This window comes from Mustela erminea, chromosome 7, assembly GCF_009829155.1.
Source record: "Mustela erminea isolate mMusErm1 chromosome 7, mMusErm1.Pri, whole genome shotgun sequence".
In the NCBI taxonomy this organism is placed as follows: domain Eukaryota; kingdom Metazoa; phylum Chordata; class Mammalia; order Carnivora; family Mustelidae; genus Mustela; species Mustela erminea.
Genome location: NC_045620.1, coordinates 3,911,759 through 3,926,543, shown reverse-complemented (window position 1 = coordinate 3,926,543; position 14,785 = coordinate 3,911,759). Strand labels below are relative to the sequence as shown.

At 54.0% G+C, this 14,785-nt stretch overlaps 1 protein-coding gene across 2 annotated transcripts; it reads left to right on the top strand.

The window, feature by feature from the left end:
* The first annotated feature begins 2,329 nt into the window (after positions 1 to 2,329).
* Positions 2,330 to 14,767, top strand: NELFCD (negative elongation factor complex member C/D). 2 transcript variants are annotated; one of them, XM_032350196.1, is made up of 15 exons: positions 2,330 to 2,456; positions 6,123 to 6,235; positions 6,447 to 6,556; positions 7,654 to 7,763; positions 8,805 to 8,912; positions 9,694 to 9,846; positions 10,072 to 10,202; positions 10,868 to 11,033; positions 11,331 to 11,465; positions 11,898 to 12,037; positions 13,010 to 13,124; positions 13,492 to 13,587; positions 13,663 to 13,803; positions 14,148 to 14,277; positions 14,368 to 14,767. In XM_032350196.1, exons 1-15 carry the CDS (start codon positions 2,337 to 2,339, stop codon positions 14,400 to 14,402), a joined length of 1,803 nt encoding a protein of 600 aa, XP_032206087.1. In that variant the 5' UTR covers positions 2,330 to 2,336; the 3' UTR covers positions 14,403 to 14,767. The 2 variants fall into 2 exon arrangements, with proteins under 2 accessions (XP_032206087.1, XP_032206086.1); XM_032350195.1 differs by having other exon boundaries at positions 6,120 to 6,235.
* The last annotated feature ends 18 nt before the right edge of the window (positions 14,768 to 14,785 follow it).

Here is a 14,785-nt window from a genome sequence, read left to right as displayed (position 1 = left end):
CTCCTTGACCTCTCCTGGAGCCTGCTCCCCTCTACACTATCACCTGAGACCCCGTTTCTTTTCTTTTCTGTCATCAGCCCTAGATCGATGGGCTGTGTCTGCGGTTTATAGCCCCGAAGCCGCACGGAACACCAAGTAGGCACACGGTAAGCACTTCTTGAATAGATTAAGCGAAACCAACTCCTCCTTTCCATAGAAATTCTCCACCAGAGTTTCTCTTAAATCGGAAAATATCTTCAATGACTTTATTTACTTTAAGTAAAGCAAGCTAATTTGGACATTTTAGATAAGGCTTTTCAAAAAACAACAGGCCAACAATATCTCAGGAGGCAAGACCTACAGACTCAATTATTCTAAATCATTGCGACTTATAGACTGAATGTGATGCTTTCATTAAAGGTTGTTTGTTAATCCATTTAATAATGAGTAACCTATTGAGGTTGACTGAGAGGTGAGTGAAATAATCCCTGATTCTGTAGGAGTAATTAGTTACACATATATTAATTTGCCGGCTTTCAAGTCAGGCACTATTAAAAAAAAAATCCAAAAGGAGAGGTAGTAGGAGTTTAGTAGCCATCCACTCTTTGCAACATTTCCAGAAAGCAAGTGAAAACGAGCCCTGAAACAAGCCAACAGCAGGGGCACTCATTAACTTAATGCACTTTAATCTCATGAACAGAAGCTAGAGCTTGATTCATGGAATCCTGAGCCGCAGACTTCCACCTCCAGCCACCTGCAAGGCATCTCCGCATGGGTGTTGTGACGGAACCAACTGGACGCACCCCAATCCGTACCCAAGTGAAAGGCGTTATGTTCTCCTCCTTATTTCCACGGCATGCCACCCCATGCCCATAGGCTAGAGGTCTCAGCAACATCTTCCTGGGCCCACTCCTCGGCCCCATGAAAGGGTCAAGTCACACATCCTGGCGACAGCCTTGCCCAGTTCACCCAGGCTCCCTGGCTGGCCAGGTACCAGGGCCCGTGGCCTTTGCATTCCCAGGACACATGGCAAGCCTTGGCTCCTACAATGTTCGCTCCCTGGTCCAAGCTCCCTTGACTCCTTTTGCCGTATGACTCTCAGCTCAAATACAAGTTTCCACAAAGAAGTCTTGTCTGGTGGTCCAAAGCTGGCATCTCTCCTAGTATCCCGGAGCACTAACACTGTCACCCTCTGTCATTACTTTTGTTTGTTCCCTGTTCAGCTCCTTCACTAGAATGCAGGCTCCTCCAGGACCAAGACCATGTCCAGTTTGTACACCAATGAGCTGCAGGAGTAGCACAGGGCCAGATGATGGGGCACTCAATAAACAAGAGTTGAATGAATGAGAGAAGGAATGAATGAAATCACAGGTCCTGGGAAGCCCTCTGGAAATGGTCACCATTACCATTGCTCTAGAGCTCACGTCTCTAATGTTCTTCCTTACCGGTGCATGGACTTTATCTCTCAAAGCATCCAGTTCTGACGGTGTTAGCCTCCCTGCTCAAATCTTCCCATGATGATCAGCAGTGTGTCATGGTTACCTGACATGGTTACCTGCAGGAAACCATGCTGTGGGCTTAAAAAGCATCATCTCAGTTATCCTTAACAACAACCCCACGAGGTAGGCCCTCTCTTCCAGGGCTGCATTATGACATTTGGGAGCACTTTTGCCTGTGTAGTCCCTTATTCCATAAAGAAATATTTAAGATTATATATTACATGGTGTCAGTTCTTTATATCAAATATACAGATACAACCCGGCTGGACTCACCATTATACTACTTACTGATACTCCGATTTTAAAAGAAATGGAAACATTTTCGTGGGCCCTAGACACTGTGCTCCATAAATCAGCCCCGCTCTTCTGCCCAGTTGTCAGATGAGAAAACCGATGCTCTCAGGACCGAAAGTCACACGGAAGAAGGAGGGCAGAGGGGCCCCGAACCCAGGTCAAGAGTGAGCCTGGTTTTAAACTTCTATCCGGAGCCAAAACTCCTGGGACCTACTCAGGCCGTGTTACTGGATCCTTTCGGGGAGTTAGTTCCATACTCCCCGGGAGCCTGGAGCCACGAGCCTCCGGTCTCTCTCTAAGCCCCGCCCCCTCATCCAGGCCCCGCCTCCTCCGGCTCCCACCCAACTCGGGGCGCCCGGAGCCACGACTGAGGAGCCGCTCTCTGGGCCCCACCCCCTCGTCCAGGCCCCGCCTCCGCCGGCTCCCGCCCATCCCTGGGCGCCTGGAGCCACGACTAAGCAGTCGCTCTTTGGGCCCCGCCCCTTCCCCGGGCCCAGGCGCGCGGCCGCGGGAGGCGGGGCCGCGGGACCGCGCGTGCGCTTGCCCAACTCCCCCGCCGTGCGCATGCGCTTTGCCCGCGCGCGCTCACGGGAGAGGATGGCGGGGCCCGCGCCGGGCGCCATAATGGACGAGGACTACTTCGGGAGCGCGGCCGAGTGGGGCGACGAGGCGGACGGTGGCCAGGTGAGGGGGAGCGCCGGGCGCCCCCGACGAGGACTGCTGGTCTCCGTCGCCGGCGGGCCGGCCCCGCCCCCGCCGCGCCCGGCCCCGCGGTCGCCGTGTGGTTCAAGCACAGCGTGCCCCGCCCCCTCCCCGCCCCGGAGCGCGCCCCCTGCGCCCCCCGAGCGCCCGGCGCCCGCCTTCGCACCCAGGCCAGCAGGGTCCGCCCCGAGTGCCGAAGCCTCTCTGGGCCTCGGTTCCCTCCTCTGCAAACGAGTTGGGGCGGGGGCCGGGCCAGGGGGCCCCCTCCCCGGGGTCTGGGCCTCACCGATGCTGACCACCGGATCGTGACCCGAGGGGCCCGCTGACCACTCCCCTGGGGCCCCCCTCAGTGCCAGGCGCCGGTGCTTCCCGGCCCCCAGAGGCGGGTAGGGCGCAAATTCGAAGGCTTGGGCGCGGAGCCCCAAGTTTGAACAACTCAGATCTTTGAAAAAGTCCCAAGTCAGCATCGTGAGGGGAAAAGTGGGACGCTGGTCTCTCTTCCACGTGTGTTGATGTTTGTAAAACACACTTTCCGGTGCTTTGGACTGAGTCAGTCCTTGGGCGAGGTGACACCCAAAGGACCTTCCATGGTTGACTTGCGGGTTTGGGTATGAGGCTGAGGAGGCGTCGTCCCCACCTCCCGCCGAAACCAGGTTGGAAAGTCAGAGCTGGGGCTCCGGCTCTGCCAGTGTGGCCCAAGCTTCGTGTAGTCTGAAAACCCGCCCCAGGCCCGTGTTCCAAACGCAGTTTCTCAGGCCCCTCCTGGGGCGACCGTACAGCTGGCCTGGAGGGGAGCCTGGCGGTTTGCGTGTTAACAGGGGCTAACGTCAGGAGTGGGAAGTACTGAACTCACATTTTGAAGGAAGAGGGGATGCAGTGGGGTGTGCGCCATTGGGAGGGGGCAGGGGCGCAGGGCCGGCCTCGGAGCGGAGGTCCAGAGATGCAAAGATGGGTGTTGTGTGCCTGGCTGAAAGGCGGCCTGTGTGGTGAGCTGCCCGGTGGACGCGGTGGCAGGAGGTTCTGCAAGGGAACGCGTCTGAAGGGCCTTTGATGGCTGCTGACAAGTGTGACTTGTTCAGGAGTTTGGGGCAGGGAGTGAAACCACAAGATTTGTGTGTTTGGAGGCTCTCGGTAGGGTGGGTGGAGGCAGATGTAGCCGAGAGCCTGTGCCGACTAGGCGCTTCCCCGCGTTGCCTCCTTCCACTCCCGGGCTTTCGAGTCGGGGGTTCATCTGCTCATTTTGTAAATGAGGAAAGTGAGGCAAAAAGCGCGAGCGACCCGCTCAAGGCTGCACAGCTAGTAAAGGGAAGGATGGGGATCCGACCCAGGCCCTTCCGTCTCCACGGCCACTTGATCGAACTGCTGGGCCACCAGCGTGATGGCTTCATGCGTCCTGTTCAGAATGTCCTGTTCCTTGACACATTGAACCTTCAAGTTACAGAGCGTCACAGCTGAGGCATAGCAAAGGGCCGGCTAGACCCATGCCCTCCCTTTGTAGCCTGATCGTCCGGTTAATGCCCTCGCTTAGGCCGCTAGGAATGGCAGGAGCTTGGGGAACTTTAATCCATGGTCAAAATTGAGCGCACTGGCCCTCATAGGCTCTTGGTGATGAGAGGGGTTCACTTCATGTTCATTCTCACTGCTTGGAGGAGGAAGAGGAAGTCAAGAAACGGGTGACATGAGCTGGCTTTTGGAAGATGGCGGTAGGTCAGTTTCTGTGACACAAGTTCTGTTCACTCGGTGCCATGTTACTGGATTTGAGAGACAGGAAGATTGCAGAGGCTACAGTGGTACTAGATCCAGATGCTGGAAGCCCAGAGCTGCTGAAATGCAGAGTTCAGTCTGGCTTCCGCTGGCGGGTGGGGACTGGCAAGAGGTGAGACTGGCCAGGTGACCACGTGGAAGGTTCAAGTCGTGCTAGAGGTTGGATACCTTTTCTGCGGGAGACTGGGAACTTGAAGCAAGAGAGAGATGTCGGATTTGTGGTTTATCAAGACTGTTGTGGCATCCGTTCGGAAGACGACTGAAAGGAAGGAGTGAGACTGAGCCATTAGGGGCCTGTGGCTATTGCAAGCGATGCACAAAGTGAGGAATGGCAGAGACGGGAGGAAAGGCCAGAGTGGGTAGCTGTGTGGGGACAGAATTGGTAGGTCTTCGTGATGGGGTGTGGGGGTGGGGTGAGGGAGCAGAAACTGAGGGTGACTCCTAGCTTTCCTGGGTTTGGGGTAGATGATGGAATCCTTTACTAAAATACAGGTTGTAGGAAGATCTGTTGAGGGGTCAGTTTTGGACCTCATGAGTTTGGAGAACTAGTGGGCATCAGGATGGAAATGAGAATAGGCTGCTGACACTTGAGTCTGGAGCTCGAGAGAGACATCAGGCTAAATTCTACATTTATGAACAGGGAGGCGGCATTATGTAAGAGAAGATGTGGAAGAGTATAGGGCCCAGGGAAGAATCCCAGCAATGCAGACACCCAGGGCTGAGTCTCCGGGGGAAGGCCAGCCTTCCTTCACAGCCTTGCTCGCGGCTCCCCAGACAAGGAAGGTCTGAGAGAAGACCCCCAGTCTGCAGAGACAGAACCTATTTCCAAATCAGTATCTGCAGAATGTTAGTCTAGACCAGATGTGGGCAGATTTTTTTGTAAAGGGCCGGAGAGTAAATATTTTAGGTTCTGCAGGTCCCTGTCAGAACTGTTTACTCTCCCGTTACAGAGGAAAGCAGCCATGGACAAAACGTAAAATTAAAAAAAAAAATTTTAATGAGTATGGCTGGGTTCTAATAAAGCTTTATTTACAAAAACAGAAGGGTGGGATTTGGCCCTGAGCCGTAGTTTGCTGATTCCTGGTCCAGGTCTTACCCCAGATGTCAGTCACCTGGAGGCTGGTCTCCTGGTTTGTGAAGTCCTTTGGCAGAAAAAGCGGTATCTTATATGGCCCAGGTGTCCTGGTGACAAGTGCAGTGCTCAGTACAGAGGAAGTGTTCACAAAGCATCTGCTTGTTCGTTGGGATGTCAGCGTTCGTGCTGGACGGACCTGGACGTCACCACATCACCACCCAGCCTTGTTCTGAGATTCGGTGACTTGCCCAAGATTTTTTCCACCCAGAACAGGGTCTCCAGCCAGGCCTGGCGATGCAAGGCGAGTCTGTGACCTTCACTTTCTAACAGTGTATTGATGGCTTATGCCTTCGGGAATCGCTTCATCAGCCTTTGTTGGAGGGAAGCATTAAAGGGCACATATGAAATAGTCGTTGTGAACACAATAACTAGTATCTATTGAATTCTTCCTAAATGTCAGGTACTCTGCTCAGTTCTTCCAGAAATTAGATTACGGAGTCCTTACAACAGACGGATGGGAGCAGTCACTATTATTACCTTTAATAGAGGAGGAAACGGCCACCCCGCCAGCTTAGGTGACTTGTGTGGCCACTGTGCACACGTGCGCCGGGTTGGGGGATAGCACAAGTCCATCCATTTTCGTAGCTGCCCCTTACTTGTCCCGCCCACTTCATGAGACTGTCACGAAAGTTGATGAGAAGATGTATATGCGACACTTTCAAAAGGGACAGGGTGATGCGGATTTAAGGTGAGATTATGGGCTACTTGTGTTAATGAAAAAATCGCTTGGCTGTTTTTACCACCAGCAGGAGGATGATTATGGAGAGGGAGAAGATGATGCCGAGGTCCAGCAAGAATGCCTGCACAAATTCTCTACCCGGGATTACATAATGGAGCCCTCCATCTTTAACACTCTGAAGAGGTGTGTGAGAAAAGGCGTATGGGAGGAGGCTGGGGGCAGCTCGGAGATCCGGAGGACAGTGTGCGCAAGTGAGAGTAATGTGGTCTTGGAACGGAAGGCTGCTAGTCCCCCCCCCACTTTAAAAATCTGAATATCCTAGCTGTCTGATCATTGATCCCCGTGCCCATCTACATTCATTTGAGTGCCATGGCTTTTCTGTTACTTTTTCTAGGTATTTTCAGGCAGGAGGGTCTCCGGAGAACGTTATCCAACTCTTATCTGAGAACTACACAGCCGTGGCCCAGACCGTGAACCTGCTGGCTGAGTGGCTCATTCAGACAGGTGCTTTGTGGGTGCCCCCCATTCTGGCTGGCCACTTCCCCACCCTGCCTTTCTTACAGACCTTTGCATGGTTACAATGCTGGTAAATTGGAAAGGCCTTTTTTCCAATTCCAATTCCAATTGTCTGCTTTCCTGGTTTTTAAGACTTCTGTAGGTCGGAACTGAACTTCTTGCCCATCTTTATCTGCTTGATTCTTATCTTGGATTCAGTAATTGAGGCTTACGGGTAGCCTGCGGATGTGATTCTCATTGAGCTGTTTGCCCTACCATGTTGTAGAGTTACAGGATTATACAGTGTATGTTCCGTGTGTCATTTTTTTTTTTTTTTAAACAATTGCATGGGTAACTTTTCTTTTCTTTTTCTTTTTTCAAAGATTTTATTTATTTATTTGACAGGCAGAGATCACAAGTAGGCAGAGAGGCAGGCAGAGAGAGAGGAGGAAGCAGGCTCTCCGCTGAGCAGAGAGCCTGATGCGGGGCTCTATCCCAGGACCCTGGGATCATGACCTGAGCCCAAGGCAGAGGTTTTAACCCACTGAGCCACCCAGGCGTCCCTCCGTGTGTCATTTTTAAGAGATCTGTTATAGCCAGCGTAACTGATGGATAACGTAGGACTGGGTATGATTATGGCTTTCAGTTACTATGATTGAGGCAGAGCCTGCAAGTCCACCGAGCTGGGTGAGGGTGACAGCAGGGGTCGGTCTGCCCGGGAGGCGGGCTCACTGCTGCCGCGGCGCTGAGAGACGGCGCACCTCTGTGGCTGCCCTCTGCTCTCTGCCACCTTGGAGGGTCTCTCTCCGTCCTCCCGCCTGTCCGTGTGGGCAGTTTCTCCTTGTCCTTAGCAACGCCGCCAAGATGCCGCGCTCCTTTCCGTGTAGGCAGACATCCTGCGTGTTCCGCCCTGTGCTCCTTTCTGAATCTTACCATTGAATATGTAACAAATGGTGATTTTTATGAGACGTCCCCGCTTCCAGGCGGTCAGAAGCAGTTCTGTGATCCTGGATTCACACGCAGACTTCCGACCTGTACTTTTCCTGAAGCCGAGCAGCGGCCGAGGGCTTCCCTTTTCCCACCTGGTTGCTTTCATTTTCTTGCAGGTGTCGAACCCGTGCAGGTCCAGGAAACGGTGGAAAATCACTTGAAGAGTCTATTGATCAAACATTTTGACCCCCGCAAAGCAGATTCCATTTTCACTGAAGAAGGAGAGGTGAGGAGTCTGTCTCCGTAGGTTCCTCGGCTCGTTCCACACGCACAGTGGGGCGCGCCGCGACGTGAGGAACGTGGACAGTTGGGTCCTAAAGTCACGGTGTGAGACGAGCTGCGTCGCGTCGGAGCTGCGCTCTCGGTGCTCTGCGCAGGGTGGGGAGCTCTTGGGAGCCAAGCGGCGCCCGGGCAGTGATCTGGGGAGAGGCAGGGCGGACTCCAGAGCACAGGCTGAGGGGACTGTGCTGGTCGTCCGGGTGCCCCAGGGAAGGCTCCGGGACGGGGTCCGTGCCGGGGAGGTGACAGGGGAGTGTGTGGGCGGGGAGATGAGCAGGGGTGGGGGCTGTGAGGCAGATGGGGTTCCTGAGGGCGAGACAGGGAAGGAAGGTTGGGGGTGAAGAGCCCTAGGCGAGGGTGCTGTTTTCAGGAAGTTTTGCAGTGTCAATGGGGCCTCTTTGAACCGCCTTCCCCTGTAACTGAGCCCCAGGTGTCCAGGGCACAGGCCTGCCCAACGAGCCCTGCCACACTCAGTGGGTGCCTGGGAGTGTCCAGTGGGAAGCCTGGCCTTGGGACACATGGGAGGTAGACCCAGAGTCAGCCCATGGGTCTGTCAGTCACACAGGAGGGGAGCTGTGGCCACCACACCTGGTTACGGACGAAGCCGCAGAGCTACTGGAGTCTCCTCCTCCTGCCAGGGGCACGCAGACGATGAATGTGTGTCACTCGTGCGTCTGCTGCAGCCCCGCTCTCCGTGTGCCTCCCTAGGCTCCTGTGTGTCTCCCAGAAGCACCTTCCCTATGCTCTCGTGTGCCGGGGAGGCTCGCGGAAGCTGTGAGTGGGCCTTCAGGGCCCTGGCGCTGCAGCTTAGCCTCCCAGGTGGTGTCACCGGCTCTGGGGCTGCTTCCTCTGCCGGGACTGCAGGGCCGGGGCCGGATGCTCTCGGGGGCCCTTCCAGCTGGAGCGCCCGACGACCGTTTATTTGCTGGAGTCTTCACTTAAGCCCCAGCTAGACCTTTTACATTGCCGCCTGTTTGTTTGTCGGCAGACCCCGGCTTGGCTTGAACAGATGATCGCACATACCACATGGAGAGATCTATTTTACAAACTGGCTGAAGCCCACCCAGACTGTTTGATGCTGAACTTCACCGTGAAGGTAGGAAGAGCGCCAGAGTCGCACACGTGGGAGTGCTGATGCGCAAGGTTTGGGTGGGCGCACAGGTGGGAGTGTTGATGCACGAGGTTTGGGTGGGCGGGGAGGTGGTCTGTTTCTTCGGCAGCGTCATATTTGCTTTTGTTGGTAAGGGTCTCCACCACTTCAGTAAGTCTGAACAGTTAGAAAGAAAAGCATAGAATATATATCTGTGGGGCTTTTGTTTTTTTTGTTTTGTTTTTTAAAGAATTTGTTGTTAAGTAATGTCCACACCCAGTGTGGGGCTCGAACTTACAACCCCGAGATCAGGAGTCACATGCTCTGCCGACTGAGCCAGCCGGGCGCCCCCACATCTGTGTTTTTGGATCAGCATGAACTGTGTTTCAGAATTTGGCAGGCACATACTTACAGAGTCTGGTTGTACTGAGAGGACTCTTTAAGAATGCCCAGTTTGGGGTGCCTGGTTGCCTCTTGGAGCGCGTGACTCTCGATCTGGGGGTCATGAGTTCAAGCCCCACATTGGGCTCAGAGATCACTTTAAAAAAAAGAAAAGAGAGAAAGAATGCCTGGTTTGTCTCCTTCATGTGACACAGGAAGAAACCAAGACAGGGTGGTTATCTGGGCCACAGGCCTGGTCAGTGGCAAGGCCAGGATTGGAGTAAAGGTCTGAGAGCTGAGAGCAGCGCTCGCCCGGCCCCTCACCGCAAACACAGCAGGCAGGCTTCCTGCGGGGTGCGCTACTGCCCGTTGACGCTTTCTTTGGCTTCTTGTTTTTGTACTGCAGCTTATTTCTGATGCCGGGTACCAAGGGGAGATAACCAGCGTGTCCACAGCCTGCCAGCAGCTGGAGGTCTTCTCCAGAGTTCTCCGTACCTCTCTAGCCACGATTCTGGATGGAGGAGAGGAAAACCTTGAAAAAAATCTCCCCGAGTTTGCCGTAAGTCCTTTATTTTGTGTATCTCGGACTAGAAGGAGGCTGCTTTGAGCCGTGCCCATACAGACATGAATGAAATGCTTCTTCCTTGTGGACGGAGTGCAGGTCAGAAGGCCCACCCCGCATAGCTAATTTGCATACAGAGAGGTTGGGGGTCTGGTTCTTTTGCCAATGTTTGTCAGTGCTGCAATTATGAAGCCCCAAACTCTCTTCCCTGCAATTTTCCAGAAAATGGTATGCCACGGGGAGCACACGTACCTGTTTGCCCAGGCCATGATGTCGGTGCTGGCCCAGGAGGAGCAGGGGGGCTCCGCCGTGCGCAGGATCGCCCAGGAGGTGCAACGCTTCGCCCAGGAGAAGTGAGGGCCGTGTGGTTGCCAGCCCTGGTCCTAACTCGATGCTCCCCACGAAATTCCCCCCACACCCCCCTTGCTCTTTCTCCAAACCAGAGACTCAGGGTCCTCCTGTTTTGACAGATAAACTTCCTTTTACCTAGCACAGCTGGGAAAGTCGGGGTAATTTTCAGTAGCTGTAGAGAGCTTGCTTTCTGAAGTTTGGCTTTGATGAGTATTTTGCAAACTAATTGATGATTGTTTAATTCACTGAATTTGTGAACTCGTATTTTCATATACTAGGATTCATCAGTATAGCAAATAATGGTGGTCCTGAAATAGTTCCCAGTAGTCTCACTGTTCGCTGTAGTCTGTATCTTACAGAACTAATGAGCCCTCATGAGCTCTGTGCTCCACTAACGAGTCTTAGTAACACATTCAAAGTGTGGGGCTCCTTTTGGAAAGTCGGTGCGCTGCGTCCAGTCTTTCCTTTCCAGTTAGCTCTAAAGGCTGTTCTTGTGGGTTGGTCAGGTTCCCAGTGAATGACAGAAATACAAGAAACAGAGGGACCCAGACGGTCCCAAGCGTTCAGTATGAAAAAAGGAAGAAAAGAGGCAGAGGAAGAAGGAGAGGGCAGAGCAGGGCAGGGCACCACCTTCTTAACAATGGGACGTATGCTTTTGTTCATCAAGAGGTCATGATGCCAGTCAGATCACACTAGCACTGGGCACAGCTGCCTCCTACCCCAGGGCCTGTCAGGCCCTTGGGGCTATGTTGTCCAAAGGAGCCCTGAATCCCGCCGACATCACAGTCCTGTTCAAGATGTTCACAAGCATGGACCCGCCTCCTGTTGAACTTGTGAGTTGCTTTCATTTTAGTCACAAGCTGGGATACCCACCATGCCAATAGGAAGGGTTTTTGCAAAGCCTGTGTTTCTCTTAATCCCTGAGGACAAATCCGTGTTGAAACATTTCTGTTCCTTTCCTCATCCTTCCCCATCACATCCTCAGCCCTCGCACACCCTGGGACGCCTGCTGGGTTGAGCATGGAGGCTGGGTGTGGGCGGGCGGGCCCCCACTGCCTCCATAAGTGTGTGTGGACTTATCTGACATCTGTTTCGTGCATTCCTTTCCAATGATGCCGTGTGTCCCTCAGATTCGGGTGCCAGCCTTCTTGGACCTGTTCATGCAGTCGCTGTTTAAGCCCGGGGCCAGGATCAACCAGGACCACAAGCACAAGTACATCCATATCTTGGCCTATGCGGCAAGCGTCGTTGAAACCTGGAAAAAGGTACTGTCAGTTTTGAGACTTCCTAGGCTTTTTGGGAGACAAGGAGCTTCGTTTCTGGTATTATTTGGGAATTTTGGCTATAAGAAGTGATGAGCCCACTTGTGTCAGAAACATCTCTTCTGGTGTTCACGCATGAAATAGTCAAAGTGCTAAGTTTTCAAGGAAGTGTGCACAGCGTCTGTAACACGTGTTCAGACCAGAACGGAAAGTGCAGCCAGAGAAACCGAGCAGGTCTCCCTCAGCCCCAGGCCCCGCCTCCCTGGCTTGCTTCTGGAAGCCGGCTGACCGTGGAGTGTGGTGGCTGAGTTGACTCGTGACTCCAGGGATGGGTAGGGGTCTGCGGGGAGAGGTGGCCAGTAGCAGATCACCCCCCACCCCCCTGCAAAGCCACACACGCCATCGGGATTCACGGGCTCGCATGTGTGTTCTCAGAACAAGCGCGTGGGCATCAACAAGGATGAGCTGAAGTCCACGTCCAAAGCCGTGGAGACCGTTCACAACTTGTGCTGTAACGAGAACAAAGGGGCCTCGGAACTGGTGGCAGAGCTGAGCACGCTTTACCAGTGCATCAGGTGAGCGAAATCCAGCCCGTTCAGACTGGATCCTTCTGGAGGGAGTGGTCTGGGTTTTCATTTTATTAAAAGCTCAAAAAAAATAATAAAGCTTCAGAGATACTTACTGATTTTATGTATTTTTTTTAAAAAGGTGTGTAGGTCTGTATAGTGGTCTGTTTTAGCAGCAGGAGTAACTGTCAGGTGCTTCCGTGCCAGAAGTCTGCTCGTAAATTAGCCCCAGAAAAAGGAAGACCCACCAGAATTACAAAAACTGCTTGGAAGGAAGGGGTCTGTTACAGTACACGTTAGGCCAACCAGGTATTGCTTAGCTGGAAGGGACTTGTGACCAGAGCAGTGGTGCGAGCGCACGCGGCGGTTAGAAGAGCTCCCAGATGGGGCGAGCCCTTGGGCATTGGAGTCTCTGCCCTGGTGATTTGTGATTGGGACAAGGAAGGAGTTTGCGCAACAGAACTTCAACCCAATCCAAGGTCCCTGAGTGTTTTGCATCAATGATCTTGTCCTTTACCAGTAAAGTGGGGACCCCTGGGTGGCTCAGTTGGTTAAGGGACTGCCTTTGGCTCAGGTCATGATCCTGGAGTCCTGGGATCAAGCCACATAGGGCTCCTGCTCGGCAGGGAGTCTGCTTCCCTCTGAACCCCCCACCCCTTCTCATTCTCTCTCTCTCTTTCTCAAATAAATAAAATCTTAAAAAAGAAAAAAAAAAAACCAGTAAAGTGATTTGAAGCCAGCCGGTAAGGGAGCTGGGGTTCTCGTACAGTGTCGAGAGGATGCTGCCTCCGCAGACTGTCTCACGACAAGCATCTCCCTGGCCGGGCGTATTGGCGGTGACTTGCTGGGATACACGGCCTAGCGGTGGTTTTTTAAACTTGCCCAACCATTTAGTGTTGGTGTTTTTTGATTTGGGGGGTTTGTTTTGTTTTGTTTTAAACTCCATGTAGAGGAAGCATTGTGCCTTACTTGTGCCTCTAGGTTTCCAGTGGTAGCCATGGGTGTGCTGAAGTGGGTGGACTGGACCGTGTCTGAGCCCAGGTACTTCCAGCTGCAGACCGACCACACCCCGGTGCACCTGGCCTTGCTGGACGAGGTAGGAGGGCCGCGGGGCTTGGGGCGGCAGTCTGTCTGTCTCTTGTCCTGCTCGGGCCCGTCCTGCCAGGACGTCTGCTGAGTGCAGGAGCTGCTCAGTAAAGGGCCGGCCGCTTTCTACCCTCCACGAGGATTTTCCTTTTAAGGAACTAGTCTTATTAGCTCCATAGATTTCCAGTTGTCAGCAAGGGCTTTGAAAGGGTACGGAATGGCGCAGCAGCCGATGGGGCCTCGGGCTGGGTGCCGAAGCCGCCGTCCTGGGCACCCACCGGGAGCCGGCTGGGACCGGGCTGCGGGTGCTCCGCACTGAGGGGAGCGCGGAGCTCCGGGCGCAGGGCTCAGCGCGGCTCCCTCCGGCGTGTTTCTAGATCAGCACGTGCCACCAGCTCCTGCACCCGCAGGTCCTGCAACTGCTCGTTAAGCTTTTTGAGACAGAGCACTCCCAGCTGGACGTGATGGAGCAGGTGAGCGGGCTGCCCCGGGCGTCGCGGAGGCTGGGGACAGGGCCCCCTCTAACGGAGTCTGCCCCGCTCTCATAGCTGGAGTTGAAGAAGACCCTGTTGGACAGGATGGTTCACCTGCTGAGTCGAGGTTATGTACTTCCTGTTGTCAGTTACATCCGGAAGTGCCTGGAGAAGCTGGACACTGACATCTCGCTCATTCGCTACTTTGTAACTGAGGTCAGCAGTGGGCCCTTTGTTTCCTGTTTCAGACCTTTAACACTCACAGTGCCTTTGGGCTTAAATTTAGTTCATTTTGTCCCTGACTCTGAGAACTGGGCTTTCTGGTCATCGTGGTGATGGCAGTGATTAGACACCAGCCCCTTCCCCTGCAGGAGCCATTTCCTATGTTTTACCTCCATAATCACCTGGCCGTCTCAGTGCCGGAGACCCCCTTGTCACCGGGAAGCAGAAGGGGTGTGGAGGGGAGGTGGTTCTTCCAGACGGATCGCCATTTCATCAGGTGTTGGGGGGACGATGCGCAGAGGCTGTGCGGGGAGTGAGCCAGTGTTCTCTCCTCCTAGGTGCTGGATGTCATCGCTCCTCCGTACACCTCTGACTTTGTGCAGCTTTTCCTCCCCATCTTGGAAAACGACAGCATCGCCGGGACCATTAAAACGGAAGGGGAACATGACCCGGTGACAGAATTTATAGGTAGGGCTGCCACACGTCTCTTTGCTACCACTTCCCGGTCGTCCCTCACCCCGTTTCTAACCCTGTGCCTGTCTTCCTTTGGTCTGAAAGCCCACTGCAAGTCCAACTTCATCCTCGTGAACTAATTCAGAGTGTCCTCCTGAGCTGACCCAGAATGTTCCGGGAGCCCAGCAGCGGGAAAGCCCTTCCAGAAGCTCTTGCTGAAGAGGCCAGTCCACATCGTGGGACTGGGCTGTGGAGGGAGGAGCTGGGTGACTGTACGGCGGCCAGTGCAGATGGCTCCCCCGAGTCGGAGCTGCCCCCGTGCCCCGCTGACCGCGTTCCTTGCCCCCAGCACAGGAGCTGGGTCCCTTCCGCGGTGGCGGGAAGCTTAGAACCTGAGACATGGAGAGGAGGTGACTCTTCTCACAAGAACTCAGTTAATTGATCTTTTATTGTCATTGTCTTAATTTTCCAAGAGTAAATTAAAAAGCCTTTCTCTGGATTGGCAGGTGGAGGTCCTGGTGTC